The sequence below is a fragment of the Mesoplodon densirostris genome, chromosome 9 (assembly GCF_025265405.1).
Source record: "Mesoplodon densirostris isolate mMesDen1 chromosome 9, mMesDen1 primary haplotype, whole genome shotgun sequence".
Classification (NCBI taxonomy): domain Eukaryota; kingdom Metazoa; phylum Chordata; class Mammalia; order Artiodactyla; family Ziphiidae; genus Mesoplodon; species Mesoplodon densirostris.
This window is the reverse complement of record NC_082669.1, coordinates 14,335,835-14,351,756: the sequence shown is the minus strand read 5'-3', so window position 1 is coordinate 14,351,756 and position 15,922 is coordinate 14,335,835. Positions and strand designations below refer to the sequence as shown.

Genomic DNA, 15,922 nt, shown 5'->3' with positions numbered 1-15,922 from the left:
ATATTTATGTTTCAGATTTTAATTTTAAAAGCAAATGAGCTAAATGCATTCTTTCTGGAGAAATTTAATTTGACAAGCTCCCCTTTTTGAAAAGAGGGTATGTTTTTTTAAAAAATACCCATTTTGTCACCATTCCATGGATAGTGGCCCTTGGTCATTTCTCTTTTCTTTTCAAAGATGTTAATTCCTGCTTTTAGACCAGCAGCCTTTTCAAGAAACTACTACACAGAAATAAATTTTGATTTTGGTTTAGTTTTCCTTTTTGTTTTGTTAGATTTTGATTATAACTAATAAGGGGTATATCCCCCCCTGTTTTTGAGGTATCCATTTTTTAAACTCAGTTGTTCATTTTTATAGATTCTCATGGAAGACACTTATTTTGCCAACTAATTAACATCATATGACCCATATATTTGATAGAAGGAAGAATAATAAATGATAAATACAGTGAATCATACCTCTGGCAGGGTTGGGGAAGTGGGGGAAACCATCCAAGAATAATTACTCTCTTGTTGTGTTTGAAATAGAATATTATGAAGGAAAATTCATGAATATATATGAATATATTTAAAATAGGTATGTATTTCAAATGTATATATGAAATTTTGTCAAGGGGACAATAGTCTTTAATGTATATTTGAAGATACATTTTAAAAATAATTAATTTCTCTGTAATTATTTGCCTCTAGTGTACACTGCCATGGGGGACACTATCTAGTCTAAAATTAGAGAGTCGAAAAGATAGTGATGATGGTCCCATCATGTGGGTACGCCCGGGAGAACAAATGATCCCTGTGGCTGATATGCCAAAGTCACCTTTCAAAAGGAAAAGGTATGTTGGATATAAATGTTTTTTGCTGGGGATGGGTATTTGTACATTGGTATGTGTATATTTGTTGAAATTTGGAGGAAGAAGGAAGGGAAAATTTAGAGTGTAGTTGAAATGTAAGTTTAAAAATGGTTGCTGATATAATTTCTTATAAGTATCAAATATAAATAAAACATGAAAAATGTAGGCAAATGACAATAAATTGTAACTAGGAACGGAAAAAAATATCATTCACAACAGAGACATAAACGGTTTTGGAATAAATTTAATAAATATTCAGAAATAAACTTAAATAATATTAATTTTAAGAAAACTAAAACATCTTATGAAAGATATAGAATAAGATCTAAACAAATGTTTAGATCTATGTTCTGGATTGGACAAAAATGATAGTCCTTTGGAAATTTTAGCATTACAAATGGACTCACACTTCCAGCACTGGATAAAATAACTTTAAAGTTCATAAGGAAGAATAAATAAAGTCAGTCTATAAAGCTGTGAAAAAGAAGATAAGTATGAGGGGGGCCTTGTCTTACTCAATATTAAAAAGTACTATAGGGTGGGATAGGGAGGGTGGGAGGGAGACGCAAAAGGGAGGGGATATGGGAACATATGTATATGTATAACTGATTAAATTTGTAAAATAAAAAAAAAAAAAGTACTATAAAGCTCAAAAAGATCATTGGAATAGGATAGAGTACACAAACAGATCAAAGTATATTGGGAACTTAATGAGATAAGTGGGGAAAGAAAAATTTATTTAATGAATAATGCTGGCATAAATGGGAGTCCATTTGAAGGAAAACAAAGCCATACCCCAATGTTACACAAGAAGTAAGGGATTTGAACATAATAAATAAAAAATAAAAATATTAGAATAAAATGCTTAAGCTTAGGAGAGATCTTCCTAAGCAAAGATTAAAAAACACAATGATGATACTATTTGTGAGAGAAAAGACATCAACAACAAAGTTCAAAACTATGATAGACTGGACTAAAACATTTGTAACATGTGACAGACTAAAGTTAATATACAAAGAGCATTTCTAAATTGAGAAGAAAAATGTAGAACAACCCAATAGAAAAATAGGCCCCAGGTAGTCGATTGTATATTAAGTATATATTAAAAAAATTATGAGATATTATTTTTACCCATTACATTGGCAAAAATTATTAACAGAGCGAGTATATTACAGGCTGGTAGGCACGTGAGGAAACAGGGTAATATATATTATTGGTCGATGGGTGAGCTTCTGTAATCATTTTTTAGAAGTAATCTAAAATAGCTCATAAAGTTTAACATATGTATACTCCTTGAACCAGGACCCCTACTTTTGGGAATTTGTCCCAAGAAATAAAAGCACTAAAGGTAAATGTATAAGAATGTTAACTGAAGCATTTATTATATTGAGATAAATTTTAAAATGGTCTGAATGTCCATTAACAGGAGAATGGTTGAATACATTTTGGTACATTCCTGTTAAAGAATGTGGTGAAATAGTTAATTTCATAATATGAAATTTTGTCTGTTGAGCTGGATATCCATGATATTTGAAAAGAGCAAAATGTAGAGTATATGTCCAGGATGATTCTATTTTTATGAAAAGAAATTAAAAAAACATGTATAAGAGTATATTTAGGGCTTCCCTGGTGGCACAGTGGTTGAGAGTCCGCCTGCCGATGCAGGGGACACGGGTTCGTGCCCCGGTCTGGGAAGATCCCACATGCCGCGGAGCGGCTGGGCCCATGAGCCATGGGTGCTGAGCCTGCGCATCCGGAGCCTGTGCTCCGCAACGGGAGAGGCCACAACAGTGAGAGGCCCACACAGAGCAAAAAAAAAAAAAAAAAAAGTGTATATTTATGTAAGCACAGAGAAAAGTGTAGAAGAATGTACACTAGCTTAACATTGATGGGAATGGAGTGGGTGATCCTGGGGGAGATAATACTTTTTTTAGATGTCTAAAGATTGTCTCACTGGTTATAAATTTAAGAAGAAAAAACAGAACAGGGAGAAATGGTCATAGAGCAAAATGTAGGTTATATGAGAGCAGGGACAATGTTGTGCTTGTTACTAATGTGTCTCTAGCACCTAAACAGAGTGTCTGTTTAATAAATAAATTTTGGTTCAATGAAATTTTTGCAACTTAATTTTTAAGTTGGTAGTAAATGGTAAACTTGGTGTGTATCTCAGTGATTCTTAATTTGGATTTACAAATCATTTTGAGAATCTGAAAGACTCTCCCTAGAATAATGCAGATATATACAAACTTTTACATGTAATTTAAAGGAGTTCACCAGCCCCTTGAGGAATTTGTAATCCTCAGGGATTACAATCTATGGTGTATGTGGTCATTTCACATCACGTTATAGTCTGACCAACTAATGACAACACTGCCCTAGGTGCTGTGCCAAATGCTTTAATAAAGTCTTAATTCATTAGAATGTGGAACAATGAGGCGAGACTTGGTTTGAAAGCCTGTTAGCTTTCCACAGAAAGCAACATCATCACCTAGCTTTCTAATACCTGTAAAACATTAGTCACAAACAGCAAAAAAAGTATGTTAAAGCATTGTGTGTGTGTCTGTGTGAAAGTTTATATAAAACTGTAAGACAAGAGTGCACAAAGAGTAGCGAAGTAGTAGAGACTGAGGGTGGGAAGTTAGAGAACCAAAAAGGAAGAGTGACCCTAGGGGATAGACTAGGATGAGACGAGAAAATAATGGGGGCAATCCTGATCTGTCTCTGGAAGCAACAGAAAAATCATACAGGGAGATAAATAAGATGATGCCTCCCAAAATAAATTCTTCTCACCCAGTTCCCCTTCTACAGCAAAATTGGAGAGGGTTTCTGCAGTGAGTGAGGCCAAGTAGTCAGCAGCTTCTGTATGCCTATGGATTCTAGAAGGTGAGCGCTGAAGGAGAGGCCCAGTGGGAGATGTCTGTCCTCCAGGGTGGAGCTAAAGTGTTTTTTTCCCCTTACCTCTAATAAACCGTGAGTGTTTTATGGAAGCACTTATTGCCTAGTGTTCTCTTGTTGTTTATTTTTTGGTCTGTCTCTCACTAGAATATAAACTCCTACGAGAGTAAGGAACTTGTCTGTCTTATTCACTACTGTCTTGTTCAGTAGCTCCAGTGCCTAGGTAGTGCCTGACACAGAGTAGGTGTTCTGTAACTATCAATGCATTTAAAAAAGTTAAACCTGTCAATACATCAGTACAAATGTTTGAAGGCAATTAAGCCTTAATATACATAAGCCTGCCTCTCTCTGTCTCTTTATATATATAATTCTGTTTTAACAGAACTACCAATGAGATAAAAAACCTGCAGTACCTACCTCGAACTAGTGAGCCTCGTGAGATGCTCTTTGAAGACAGAACAAGAGCTCATGCAGATCATATAGGACAAGGTTTTGAACGACAGACTACAGCTGCTGTTGGAGTGTTGAAGGCTGTGCACTGTGGAGAGTGGTATATATTAACTACTATTTAATGGCTTCTAAAATTTTTCTTGGGAAGTTTTTCAGTAATTCTTCTTACTGTGGGCTAAAAGTTTCATTTTCCCCTGTATTTAGATATCCTAGTTGTATAATTGTACTAAAGAAGATTGTCAATTGCTAGAATCTAGATTTTATCTTTTGGGCTTGACTGAAGTAGTTTCATTTTCTGCGTGACTAGAGTTGAAAACAGTTGTCTTATCTAACAGTTGTCTTATCTAAGTTGTCTTATCTAAGGAAACCTAAGGTTCACTTGGTGCTTATTGTATGCCCATTTACAAATGTTCAGTTAATTTTCTCTACTTTTAGGCCCGTATTTATTGCACAAGGAGACTGAGGCTCAGGACTATCACGTAATGTTGTCATAGTCATATAGTTAATAAGTGGTAGAGCTGAGTCTGATTTCAGAACTGACTCCAGATTCTTGTGTTTTTTCTTTATACTGTTTTAACTTGCTATCTTTCTAAGGTTTGGTATCGACTGTTACCTTACTATATTAATTTTTTCAGGCTTTGCTTGTAAGTTTCACTGACTCTTTTGATAGATTAGAAAAATGGATAATTTTCTTAACGAAAATGGATAATATACTTAGAGGTGGTCATCCCTTACATTAAAAAAATTTCCATATATTAAATTGATAAAACCCATAGAGCAAAGCTATACTTATACTGTAAGGTAACTTTGCTCAATTAGGTTTTGTTTTCAAATTGAGTATTGTTTGGGTATGAAACTTAAGATGGAATATGCTGTTTTGCTTATTAAAGCAGTTGAATTAGATACTAAGTATGCAAGAAATTTTTCTAGGTAAAAAAACTGTTTTTAATTCTGAAAGTATAAAATGTCAGTATTGTTGCATAGATTCCTAAGATGTTGTGAAAAATATTGCCTGTATTTTCTGTTCAAGGAAATTTTTTCAGGGGCTGTGAATGCAAGATTGACCCTTTGTTCAAAAGGGAAAATTTAAAGTAATATTTTATAAATTAATACTGAATGGGGAGGCCACTGTAAACTGACCTTCTTTCTTAACATAAATGAAGCTTTATCAATTTCAGATTTACAAAGTAACTAGTACTGAACTAACCCTAAGAGGTCCTTAGGAAAATGACATTAATAGTTTATAATTCAATAATAATAATTTATAATTGTGTTTAAGTTAAATGGTAATTATCAAATATCTGTGGTTGTTTCCATATAGTTTCTAATTCCTTACTATAATGTGGTTTAAAATACTAATTTTGTCAAAGAGTAAAGGCACATTTATCTCTTTGGAAATCATTACAACACCACCCTGTTTCAAATTAATGAGATTTTTCTTGAATGTTTGGTATAAAGGATTTAAGAGTGGCATCAAAATTTATTTAGGGTGAACTCTGATTTATAGATGGTATTTGTTAAAGTTAGCCATATTGTTACATTTTTTTTTCAGAGATAAATATTCTTGCTTCTTGGCCTTAACTTTGTTTAAATCTCTCTTAAGCTCCTTTAAATTATTGTTGGTTTATGCTTTCTTCTCCACTTTATATGGGAGTTGATGTTAGAGATCGTGTCCTGTCCTTCACAGGTCCGTCATAGTTCCCTATGAATAGTTACTGAATGAAAAAACACTTGAAGCTAACAATTTCACAGTGAAAAAGACTGTTGCCAAAGTATGAATATATTAGGTGGCCAGATTTAATTTGAGACAGATTTTGGAATGAGATGTTGCTAGCTCTGAGTTTTCTCAGTATTGTAAAATACAGTTTGCTTTCTATACCAATGCTGCTTTAATCTCTTAGTATTAAAGATGGTAAGAAAATAATTTGGTTGATGCTTTAAGAGGGTTTCATGGCTCTGATGCAAACGTGGTCTATGATCCCTTTATTGTTACTCCTTGTTGTTAAATTAAGCTATACTAAGGAAATTGTTGCTTTCTCTTAGTGTTTTCCTTATCTTAGTGTTTTGAGTTCTGCTCTTTCTCAAGGAGACATTAGGCATTAGAGTATTCGATTCTTTGTTTCATTAATTAATTTTTTTATTTATTATTTTTGGCTGTGTTGGGTCTTCGCTGCTGCACACAGGCTTTCTCTAGTTGCCCTGAGCGGGGGCTACTCTTTTTTTTTTTTTTTTTTTCGGTATGCGGGCCTCTCACTGTTGTGGCCTCCCCCGTTGCGGAGCACAGGCTCCGGACGCGCAGGCTCCGGACGCGCAGGCTCAGCGGCCATGGCTCACGGGCCCAGCCGCTCCGCGGCATATGGGATCCTCCCAGACCGGGGCACGAACCCGTATCCCCTGCATCGGCAGGCGGACTCTCAACCACTTGCGCCACCAGGGAGGCCCAACGGGGGCTACTCTTCATTGCGGCATGTGGGCTTCTCATTGCAGTGGCTTCTCTTGTTGTGGATCACGGGCTCTAGGCGTGCAGGCTTCAGTAGTTGTGGCTCACCGGCTCTAGAGCACAGGCTCAGTAGTTGTGGCGCACGGGCTCATTGCTCCATGGCGTGTGGGATCTTCCCAGACCATGGCTTGAACCCGTGTCCCCTGCATTGGCAGGCAGATTCTTAACCACTGCGCCACCAGGGAAGTCCAAGATTCTTGACTTTATCTTAGAGCCAGGCTTAACACCAATTTGAGATAAAGGACTGGGATTGATTGAGACTACAAAGAAATCTTAAACTAGATAGGCTTGTGAAGTGTTGATGAATTTTATATCACTTTTTAGTATTAGGAAGATAGAATTCACATAGATTTATATATTTAAGGTTGCTTCTTGAAATCCAGTTTTTTGAAAAATCAACTATGGAAGTATAATTTGTATTCAGTAATACACACACTTGTTATAAGTGTACAGTTTGATGTGTTTTGACAAATTTATACAGCCATGTTACCATTACCACAACTAAAATATAGAACATTTTGTTTCCTTCATATACCTTGGCAGTTAATCTCCCCGCATTCTTACCCCAGCTCCAGACATCTATAAATCTATTTTCTGTCTTTATAGGTTAGTATTGCCTAGTCTAGAATCTCATTTAAATAGAATCGTATGTTGCCTGACTTCTTTCACTCAGCATAATGTTTTTGACATTCATCTATATTGTTATGTGTATTAGTAGTTCATTCCTTCGTGTTGCTGAGTGGTATGTTATTGTATGGATACATCACAATTGATTTATCCATTCACCTGATAAACATTTGAATTGTTTCCAGTTTGGGGTTTTTATGAATAAAGCTCTTATGAACATTCCCTTTCAAGCCTTTGTGTGCACATAAAATTTCACTTCATTTCAGTAAATACATAGAAATGGAATTACAGGGTCTTAGAGTAAGACAAAATAATTGTGTATAGAGATAGTTCTAAGTCTACAAAAGAAGTACTAGAATTTATCTAAGTCACAAGATAAGAATATTGAAAAGTCACTTGTATACATTTGAATTCTATATATTAGCAATAAACACTTTGAAACATTTTGAAAATGAAAAGAATAATGCCAACTTATAAAAACATAAAAATTATGAAATACTTAGAGATACATTTTTAAAATAAATGACATACTGAAAACTACAAAACACCAATGAGAAAAATTAAATAAGACTTACAGAAATGTTAGAGATATACCTTGTTTATGGATTGAAAGACTCAATATTATTAATATGTCAGTTCATTCCTTTTCCCCACTTTTCTTTCTTACCTTTTTTAGCGTTTCATTATACCTCCACTATTTGTTTACTAGTGGTTGCTCTAAAGTTATCATAGTGTACCTTCAAATAATATTATACCTGCTATGTAATGTGTAAGAACTTTCAATAGTACACTGCCATCTCTCCCTGCTCCCATTTATTGCCTTTGTGCTAATTATTATTAATATATTTTGCTTTATGTGTGCTATAACCATCCCCCCAAATATGTTGCTTTCTTTGGCATTAAGGAATTATATCTGAAGAGATTTTTAAGATGAGAATAAAATATCGTTCATATTTACTATTACTTGCACCCTACATTCCTTTGAATAGATCTACATTTTCATCTAAATATCATTTTCCTTCAGCCTGAAGAAGTTCTTTAACATTCTTTGTTGTACTGGTCTTCTGGTGACAGATTCTCTCAGTTTTTGTTTGTCTGAAAATGTTTTTATTTCGCACTTTCTTAAGGATATTTTGGGGGTTATAGAATTCCAGACTGACTTTTTCTTTCAATACTTTAAAGACAGTGTACTCTTTTCTGGCTTGCATTGTTTCTGATGAGAAGCCTGCAGTCATTCTTACCCTCTTTCCCTGTATATTAATGTGATGCATGAGTTTTAGATTTTCTCTTTATCACTGTTTTTTTTAAATTTAGTTATGATTTGCCTTGGTATGATTTGGGGGGGGTTGGTATTTATGTTGCTTGGGGTTTTATTCCAAAATCCATTTTGAGCATCTTTTATAAACATGTATCTGTATATTCTTAATTAATTGAAGAATTTGGGGATTTTTTTTTTAGAATTATATTTAAAGACTCTATTAACCTCAGCAAGTAGGATGGTAACAGTTTATTTTATAAGTACTTTTCTAACTAATGTCTCTTAATTTTTAGGAGTCATTTAGGGATTTTTGGTATCATTGCAGTTATATATGTCTGTATTGAAAGAATGTATTCCCTTTCCCCTATATTTACCTCTAAATTTTATATTATATAGTATTTTTAATTTAGCACTTAATTTGTTGAAGTATTGACAACAAATTAAAGACTTTAAGTTAAAGTCTTAACTTTAAGACTAAACACTTAGTTTTTTGATTTGCATAATTAACCAATTCAGGTCAATTTAATTTTTCAAAATATGGTTACACATAGCTATAATAAAATGAGGTGAGGCTGCTCCTGGAAATCTCCACCCCTTTGCAAGAGCCCTGATGATATGTCTACCTCCTACCCCTTAAAGTTCCCTTACTCTTCTCCCTTCAGGGAGAAAGTGTTTTTAGAGCATGAGCTCTCCCTTCTCCATTCCTTGATTAATGAATAAAGTTTCTGCTGTGCTATACCAAAACGTGTGTGTGTGTGTGTGTGTGTGTGTGTGTGTGTGTAAATAATAAAATGAGTTGTTTTTATCCATATTTAGGTTGAAACTCATGGTGTTAAATATGTAAAGTGGTCTTCTAATTACAGTTCATTTCTAAGATAATACTTTGGTTTTAACCATAAACTATTTTTGCTTTGAATTTAATAAGGACTTAGCAGAGTGAAACATTAATGGAAGGCTGTTTATTATCTCATGTTCTTTTTTAGGCCTGATCAACCCCGAATAACCAAAGATGTAATTTGTTTTCATGCTGAAGATTTCTTAGAAGTAGTTCAACGAATGCAGTTAGATTTACATGAACCTCCACTGTCCCAGGTATATTTTAAACTATTATTATCTTCAATTTAATTTTTATTGTGGAAAAGACTTATTGGTATTTCTTGTTTTGTTTTATTTTAGTGTGTCCAGTGGGTTGATGATGCAAAACTTAATCAACTGAGGAGGGAAGGCATTCGCTATGCCAGGATTCAGCTGTATGATAATGACATTTATTTTATTCCAAGGAATGTTGTTCATCAGTTCAAGACAGTTTCAGCTGTATGCAGTTTAGCATGGCATGTTCGTCTCAAGTTATATCACTCAGAGGAGGACACTGCTCAGAATACAGTTACTCATGAAACATGCACATCACCAGATTCCACATCATCAGTTCTTGGACCTCACACTGACAACATGATTTGTGCTGTAAGCAAAACCTCCTTGGATTCTGTTTTTTCAGACAGACTTCATTCTAAATATGAATTACAGCAGATTAAACATGAACCTATTGCAACTGTAAGAATCAAGGAAGAACCTGTGAATGTTTATATTCCTGAAAAGACTGGAGCACCAAATAATATGGATGGCAAGAATGTTAAAGCAAAATTGGATCATGTTCAATTTACAGAATTTAAGATTGATGTGGACTCTAAATTTGAAAATAGCAACAAAGATTTAAAGGAAGAAATGTGTCCTGGAAGTCTCATAAGCCTAGTTGATACAAGGCAACATAGTTCAACACATTCAAATCAAGAGAGAAAAGATGATAACATTTTGTGCTAAATTTGTATATACCATTTAAAATTGTTTTTTTCTTAAACTTAATAATGTAATAAAGATTCGTGAATTCTGAAAGCAAGCCAAGAACTTGCTCCCAAGTCTGTTACAAATTATAGTTTATGTAGCTTTGTAACATTCCTCAGTGCCTGTCCGTAACTGTGAAGTATCAAAGCACTTAGGGCCAGATGCACTGTAAACATTGCAGGTTTAAACAAAAGGAGTCTTTAAAAAAATCATTTGAGTTGGAGTTGTAGGTTTTAGAATAGAGCTGACATTAACATATATATATATATTTTGTAATATGAGCCAGAATTCTTTTTTGACAATTTAAGGCTTTTCCATAGAGCTTATTTATACCGATTTTTTCTTCATTTTAAATGTGTCAGCACTGTAGTGTAAATAGCTTTAAAAAAACCTTTTTAGTGTGATTTATACTGAAATGTGAGCCACTTAATAAAGGTTCATAATAATATGTTTTCTGTTGGGTCTGCAAAAAAACCCCACCAAACTGACAATTCAGTTAAATCATTTATTTGATCTATTATGTTTCTGCTGGTGTATCCACTTAGAGTGCTAATGGAGTGCAAATGTATGTATTCAAATCTTGTGAATATTTAAATTCCCCACGCTGTGCAAGCATTTTTAAAACCAAGATTCAGTTATGAAAGCATATTTATATGTGTGTGTGTATGTATGGGAATATATATATATGTTATCATATTTTGCATAACTTCTTAAATTGCTGAATAAGATGAATATGTGAAACTTCCTATACTCCCTGGAATACATTTTTAAATATTTATATTCAACATTAAGAGAGCAGTTTAGGTAATAGAAACAGTTTTATAAGTTGGGAGAAACAAGGTCTGTTAGTGATATTTAACCCTTTAACTAATGAAGTTATGTGACCCGATTATATAGCCCTATAACATGAATTTTCTTTGTAGTGTATGGAATAAGAAGTTGAGAAAATTTTCTTACTAATCAGCACCCATACTGTACCTAATAGTAGCTGAGAAAAAATGTTCAGTTACAGAAAGTTTAATTCTGAGAAGTTAAAATCCTCTATTACATTTTTCTTGAGGAACAGAAGGAAAATATGGCAAATACAAAATATTAAAATAAGGGCAGTGACTCAACTGCCATATACAAAGAGATAACTAACAAAATAAGATTTGTTACCTCATCTTTCTAAGCATCCCTCTCCCTACCCTAGCAAGGTAAACAACTTATAGTATTTTTTTCTTTTTTCAAAAGAAGCTCTAGAAAATAAAATTGGGATAGGAAACAGGATTGCCAGTGCCTAGCTAAAGATGATTAAAACAAATCTCTTCAGTAATGGACTTCAGCACTGTTTCAGATTGCTTCCACTACTGTAATTAAAAGTCAAACAAATGTCTTCAATGTATGCTTTGATGTTAGGAACTCTGCTGGTTGCAAATCTATTTTCTTTTACTTGAATTTGGTATTTTTCTGGGCTCATACTTTGGTTGATTACTTTCAAATGGGGTTCTTTGTGCTGCCTTTTGAGATAGTGTTGCTATTCCACTTTGAGTGGTTTCTGCTCCAGCTTCATTTGTGGTACCCATAAAACTGCTTATCTCTCTGGTTAGGGAGAAGCTTACTTAGAGGCATTTCACCAGAAAAAATAAACTGCAGCAACGATGTCATTTCTGGCCTCCAGTTTAAAAGGGTAGGCAAATATTGTAAGGAAATCTCAGTGGTTAGTAGAAAATCAGTATATTTGCAACATAGGAATTTTCATGACGTAAGGAAAGTATAAATCATGCAAATGTAAATAGGGATTTTGTTTTATATATTACTTATCCTGCTCCTCACCACCTTTATCTTCTATTTTTAGCTAAATTTATGTATTTTCACCTACCTTTGGGGAGACAAAAGTTTATAACAAACCAGTATTGAAAATTGAGAGAGAATGTGGTAAAAATGTTTAGGTTTTTCTTTCTTTAAGTGAAGGGTAACGTATTTAACAAGGTTCATTTTAGCTTCAGTTTTCCAGTGTCATACACATAGATGCATGAGACCATACTGTAATAAAATGTCTTTAGGGTATCCCTCCAAAATATATGAGCCTTAAACTTTTAACTTAAAGACATACCTAAAACAACCAGAGTGGTCGCTTTTAAGTGTCGTTTCCTATATAACCTATAGTCAAACTTCTCCATATTTTGAAATTTTAATTGTTTTGTAAAATGCATACATCTCTGTGGAGGTGAAATACAAGTTAGTGAACACAGATTTCAAGATACAGCCTTGTCACCTTGAGTAATGCTTATGTTCCTGTCTTATGGGTTATAATTTAAAAATTCTCTTCAGATGCAGTCTGAGAAGTTGTTGGCTACGTTTGTTACATACAAATAATTTTTATTTCAGTATTGTATTATATTAATGGTTTCCATTCCAGTTCTTATCTGAACACAACTTTTTTTCTGTTATTTCCAGTTTCTTGGACCAGAATAATGAAGCACTTAAGATACAGCTTCTATGTGAACTTATACTATATAGAATAAATAGTTGTTATGTAAATTATTAAATTGCCATACAGACCTTTACAAAAAAAAAAAACTAAGGTACCTCAGTGGTGTCTGCTACAGTGATTTTTTTCTTTTTAATTATTTTTGTTCATATCCTTTTAGCTAAGTAATATATATTCCATACTCAGGTTAGCTGGTTAGCTATCAAAAGAATTAAGCATTTGTGATATTTGGTTGAAAACTTTACTAAAGCCATATTCATTATCATCTTTGTCACTACAGCTGTTGACCTTAAATAAAGATTAGGTTGATCTAGCACAACACTCTGTGTGTGTGTGCATGTGCCTGTGCACGTGTATGTGTATAAGGTTATTGGAAATACTGTTTGTTTCCGCATATATTCATTTTTAATCCATTCTTTAACTTTGTGGGGGGGGTGGTCATGGAGGGTAGGAAATATTTTATTTCTTGGATTAAGTCTCCAAGGTATTTCATTAGTGTTCCTGAGTGTAAAATAGGTTTTTCCCAAATACTTATGGCAGGTAAGATCATCTTTGTAAATAATAGATTTGCACTGTTTTGGTAAATTTGGATTCAGTTATTTTTTGGATAGTTTCATTGTCATGTAAAGCAAATATCTCAGTTCATTTTGCGTTTTTAGCGAAGGTGCAGGATTTATTTTTGGAGTTTGAGAGGAACTTTCCTTGTCTTCCACCTTTCAATAAATACTAAAATTGATAACCATAATCTTTTTCCATGTTTTGTAATTATTTTCTTATATTTGACATTTTACTTTCATCTTGTCATATTTAAAAATTCTTGTTTCTCTATCTTCAACAGAAACCATAAGATCTTGAAAGTGATTCCAATCTGAAAATCATTTTTTACTCTTAAAAATATCAAAAATTGACTTATGCCAACAGAGAAGAATGTTAAAGATCACCTTAAACAAGGTCGCTAAACTAGTAAGGTATGGGTGCTGGGATGGCATGGTAAACTGCCTCCCTTCCCTCTAGATATGACTATTTTTATCCCAGGAGGAGAGGACAAAAGTACCATTGTTTTCAAAATACTTTTAGGCTGGTAAAAAGTGACATGATGGGTTTTATCTTTAGAGTGGTAGAACAGCTCTTTCTTCATCTTTCTTCCTTCTGTTTAACTACTTTGATATGTACACAAAATTTTACTGGTTTTAGAATGTGCTATTTCATGGAAGAGTTCTGTTTGATATGATTGGCTCTGGCAATATACCTCAGATAAGAAAATTAAGAGGACAACTCAGGAGAGGTATAACATCCTTAATCTCTGTCCTGGCTTTTCTGTTCAGTTTTTCCTGTAACCCACTGCATATTGCAGATGGGAGTGACAGCTTTCTAAAATGTTAAGCACAAGGAAGCTAAAAGCAGAGATGTCTTTCCTTTTTAAGTTCACAGGTGGTGTATATCATATTTCTACTAGGAGAGCAGGGAAAGGAGGGGGAAAACATCTTGCATTTTAGGTTATCTTCCCTTTGGGATTTCAGACCCAATCAGGGAATGTGAATGACCTGAGAACAAAATGTGGGAAACAGAGTTATGTTAACTAGAAATTAAAACTTACTACTTGTATGCTCTATTACCATTATCTACCTTCCAAGAACTGCACTATTAAAATATGAGAACTTTGGATCCTTCAGTACATTTTGAAGTTCAGAATTTATGCATTTGTTGTGAAAATGTTAAATCTTTACACCTTCCTATAAAGGTCATTGCTATTGTACTGACTACTACTAAGTGTGCAGACTCGCAAGTCAACATAGTTGCAAATATTTTGCATAATAGTGTTTAAAATTTTATTTAGACAGTTCAGTCCCCACCCAGCTGTCAAGTTTCTTCTTCAGATGCAGTTTTATGTGAAAAATCTCGTCTGTCTTAAAAAAATATATATCTTGAGTATGACTTTTATGCTCTTTTTTCCATCCGTCTTCCTGACTGACAAAGTTCTTAGAAATCTGTCTGCTTCACTTCCTCATCTCACTACAATTTCACTTTAATCCTCAAATTTAACCTTTTAGCTGAAGTGATTCTCTCAATGGTCACCTTTTGACTACCACATCCAGTGGGTGCGTTTCTTAATACTTCTGTTTAACCCCTGTAACACTTGTTATCAATCATTTACTCATTAAAGCTCTGCATGACCTGTTGTGGGTTTTTTTTGTTGTTGTTTTCTGTTTCTTCGGATGGCTTCTTTTACCTCTCCACCATTGTTTAATGCAGTCTCTATGGTTCTTCCCCTTAGGTCTTTAGGCTTTGTCCCTGAACTATCTTCGTGACCCCATGACTTCAGTCAGCCTTGGTTTCTCAAGGCCATCTCTAATGACCCATGTAATCAAATCTAAATTCTTCTCCCTTGCTCCCAAGAATTAGCTGTTCCATTCCCTCCTAATTTTGTTATTGCATCACTCTCTCTGTGTGCAGTCATCTCATGGTAATCTGATTTCTCTATCTTTTCCTCTGTGTACAGTTGACCCTTGAACAACATGGGCTTGAATTGCGAGGGTCCACTTACACACATATATTTCAACAAATACGTACCACAGTACTATACAATCCGTTGTTGGTTGAATCTAAGAGTGTGGAACCTTGCATATGGAGGGCTGGAGGGCCAAGTGTAAAGTTATAAGTGGATTTTCGCCAGCGTGGAGGTCAGCGCTTCTAACCCCCATGTTGTTCACACGTCAACTCTACAATATATCATGAGATTTTCTCGAGTTGACCCCAGAAATGTTCGTCTACTCTTCTTGTGATAGTAGCTGTTCAGTCATAGTAGATGTTCATCTCGCCTAGACTCTTACAATAGCATAACATGTTCTAGGCTGCCTGCAGTCCTCTGACCCTATCCCCATTCCAGCCCATTACGTTACCACCAGATTAACCTTTCTAAGACAGATACGGTTGCTACTCTTCTTAGAAATATTCCATGGCTCCCAAGAGCCTTTAAGATGTGGCCCTTCCTTTCCAGCCTTATCTACTATAATCTCTTCCATTTGATGT

The 15,922-nt window shown here is 34.3% G+C and overlaps 1 protein-coding gene across 1 annotated transcript in view; it reads left to right on the top strand.

Moving 5' to 3' along the window:
- Positions 1-10,474, top strand: part of RSBN1L (round spermatid basic protein 1 like) — a 63,900-nt gene extending 53,426 nt beyond the window's left edge. Inside the window, exons 5-8 of the mRNA XM_060107488.1 lie at positions 690-832; positions 4,128-4,295; positions 9,564-9,672; positions 9,757-10,474. Coding sequence (XP_059963471.1) covers positions 690-832; positions 4,128-4,295; positions 9,564-9,672; positions 9,757-10,398 — 1,062 coding nt within the window. The 3' untranslated portion in view covers positions 10,399-10,474. The remainder of the gene's footprint in view (positions 1-689; positions 833-4,127; positions 4,296-9,563; positions 9,673-9,756) is intronic.
- The last annotated feature ends 5,448 nt before the right edge of the window (positions 10,475-15,922 follow it).